A 2,556-nucleotide genomic window follows, 5' to 3' on the forward strand; every position below is an offset into this window, starting at 1 on the left:
CGGGGGAATCTCTTGCCTGCAAGGCTGCATACTCGACCATCGGGCAGCAGTTCGTCCTCTCCAGAACCTGAAAATCTTGCCTTGCCCACGTCAGATGATCGGAGCCTTCAAAGCTGGAAGGTTACAGAAGAGACTACCTTGCCATCCGGGTCAGCATCGTTGGCAGATGATACAGAGCCAGAATTTCTGGACAAGCTATCCAGTTCCTTTAAGGAAGATATGCAAGGTACTAGACATCACCACCAAGTTGAAGGTAACCCCAAAACTATTATGACTTGAAGATCTTTTTGTATTTGTATTACTACTATTACTACTACTACTACTACTACTACTACGCATAATTAAACTATTTTACAGAGCATACGGTCCACTCCTCTGTGGAGCATTCCAACCAGTCGTCTTTTTTAGCGTGAACATGCTAATCCAATCACATTGACGTTCGCATCGTGATCATAGCAGGTACCCATTAAACACCTAGGTGCAGAGGACCAAACTAGATAACATGCCTTGCTCAAGGACATACGTTCACAAGTATGCATATAAATCATTGCATGAACTGAGATGACAATCTTCTTAAATTTATAAATGAGGACGTGGTAGGAAGAGTTTCAGCACCTAGAACAGTTTGGTTAAAGCGAGGGTAAAAGCAATACATTGCAGGCTACTTGAGCGTTGAATGGGTTTGATATGTAAGCATCCTAATTGTAGTTCCTTTTATAACAAAACTAGGAAGGAACTAGAAAGACTGACCAAAATCCACAAGTACCCCGGGGGTTTATCCTGAGGGGCGGGGGGGGGGGGGTAGTTTTCTGAGGGTGATTGTCCTGATACAATTTTTCGTGTAAAGATGCAGTTTGGCCATCTTCTGGCCATCTTCACCTAAAAGATATTTGAAAAGGTGCACTTTAAATTAGAGCATTTAAAAAAAAAATATATCAGTAAAAAGTATTGATCTATATTCATATCTAATTCATCAAAGATGGATACTTTTGCGAAGGGGAATTTGACAGCAAAGGTGGAGAGATGACAGTTTCGTCCCATACAATGACCATCCCTCCAGGAGCGCTGGACACGCAAACCCCAGTAAAGATCACGTTGACAGTTCTGAGAGACGTGCCAAGTGACATCCTTCTGCAGGACAATGAGACGGTAGTTACCTATGGCTTCTGGTGCTCGTCCGAATTGCCATTCGCAGCTGACAAACCGGTTACGTTGACGATACCTCACTGTGCCATCTTAATCGATCCTCATAGCATACAGACTGTATTGTACTCCTGGAGTCATAATGAAAAAGGTGAATGAGGATTAAGCATAATTTAAAGGTAAAGACCAGTTATGGTCATGCGATTGCATTGTGAAAGAAACGTTGTGGAATCGATCAGAAAAGGTTGATCATCTAGCATCTAGCATCTGCAAGGTTCTGGAATCATCAAAATGATAAGAAATTTGGCCCATTCTTCGTAAAGTTACAAGCACTATATACAGAAAGATGTATATGGGACTACCCTATATCTCTCACAGACCATGAGAGAAACAGATTTACCAAATATATGAATTAGCAGGCGGTTTCCCGGCAAATTTATTATCATCATGTATTAGTCAAAACATATTCTTTCACATGATTGGTAATGAAAGCTTCCATTTCATTTTTTTGAAATTGGGGCGTTTCCAATACTGGTCTTTACCTTTAACATTCTTTGCATTACTACTTGTAGATGATGTGTAAGAGGTATGTGAAAAGATTAGGAAAAACGATCAGAAACTTTTGCATGAAACTTTATTTGTTACAAATATAATTTATTGGTAGGCGTCAGACAATTTATCTAATGTTGAAAATTTAAAAATCATTATCAGTAAACTCTTAAACAAACTGCAGCTCCACAGAGACTTTATAGTAACACATAAATCAATTGGGACGATGACTTTCTTTCAAGAAATTTTAAAAACAACTATAGATTTGTTACTCTACATTTCTTATTTCTTACTGGTCTTATTGAGGAACTGCATGAGAGCAATACAGAATGTTCAAATTTACGTCTTCTTCATTTTTCGTTGATGTCTTTTGAACAGAAGGAGATGAAACTGTCAAACCTGAACGAATTGTACAAACACCACAGACCTGTCGGGTTACACCTCACCACATAGAGATCTCCCTGGAGCAATTTTCAGGAGGGTTTCTTGCCTTCGTACGGAATCAGTTTCATATGGATGGAAAGGTAATGTCTTTCATGCCCTTTTCCACGAAGATGATGCCAATTTCCCGAAAATTGACGATGGAGCTTCGAATGGTGAACAAACCACATGGAACATTTTGGGTGAATATCTGAATTCCAGCTGATATTATATTCCACTATTCATATCTTTATTATTTTTATGCCTCCGTTACAAAGTAGCCGGAGGCATTATGTTTTTGGGTGGTCCGTCCTTCCGTACGTCCCGTTCTCGTGATCGTGTTATATCTCAAGAACCAATTGATAGATTTCTGCCAACTTAGGTCATGTATTCATCTTGCAGAGCCAATAAACTGATTAGATTTTGGGGTCATGAGGTCAAAGG

At 39.6% G+C, this 2,556-nt stretch overlaps 1 protein-coding gene across 1 annotated transcript; it reads left to right on the forward strand.

Moving 5' to 3' along the window:
* On the forward strand, window positions 1-2,327 carry LOC105438456. The gene is made up of 3 exons (XM_030986030.1): window positions 1-253; window positions 980-1,294; window positions 2,071-2,327. The coding sequence occupies exons 1-3, from the start codon at window positions 220-222 to the stop codon at window positions 2,325-2,327; spliced, it is 606 nt and encodes a 201-aa protein (XP_030841890.1). The 5' UTR covers window positions 1-219.
* Window positions 2,328-2,556: the final 229 nt, after the last annotated feature.

The sequence above is a fragment of the Strongylocentrotus purpuratus genome, unplaced genomic scaffold (assembly GCF_000002235.5).
Source record: "Strongylocentrotus purpuratus isolate Spur 01 unplaced genomic scaffold, Spur_5.0 spur5_scaffold_15, whole genome shotgun sequence".
In the NCBI taxonomy this organism is placed as follows: domain Eukaryota; kingdom Metazoa; phylum Echinodermata; class Echinoidea; order Camarodonta; family Strongylocentrotidae; genus Strongylocentrotus; species Strongylocentrotus purpuratus.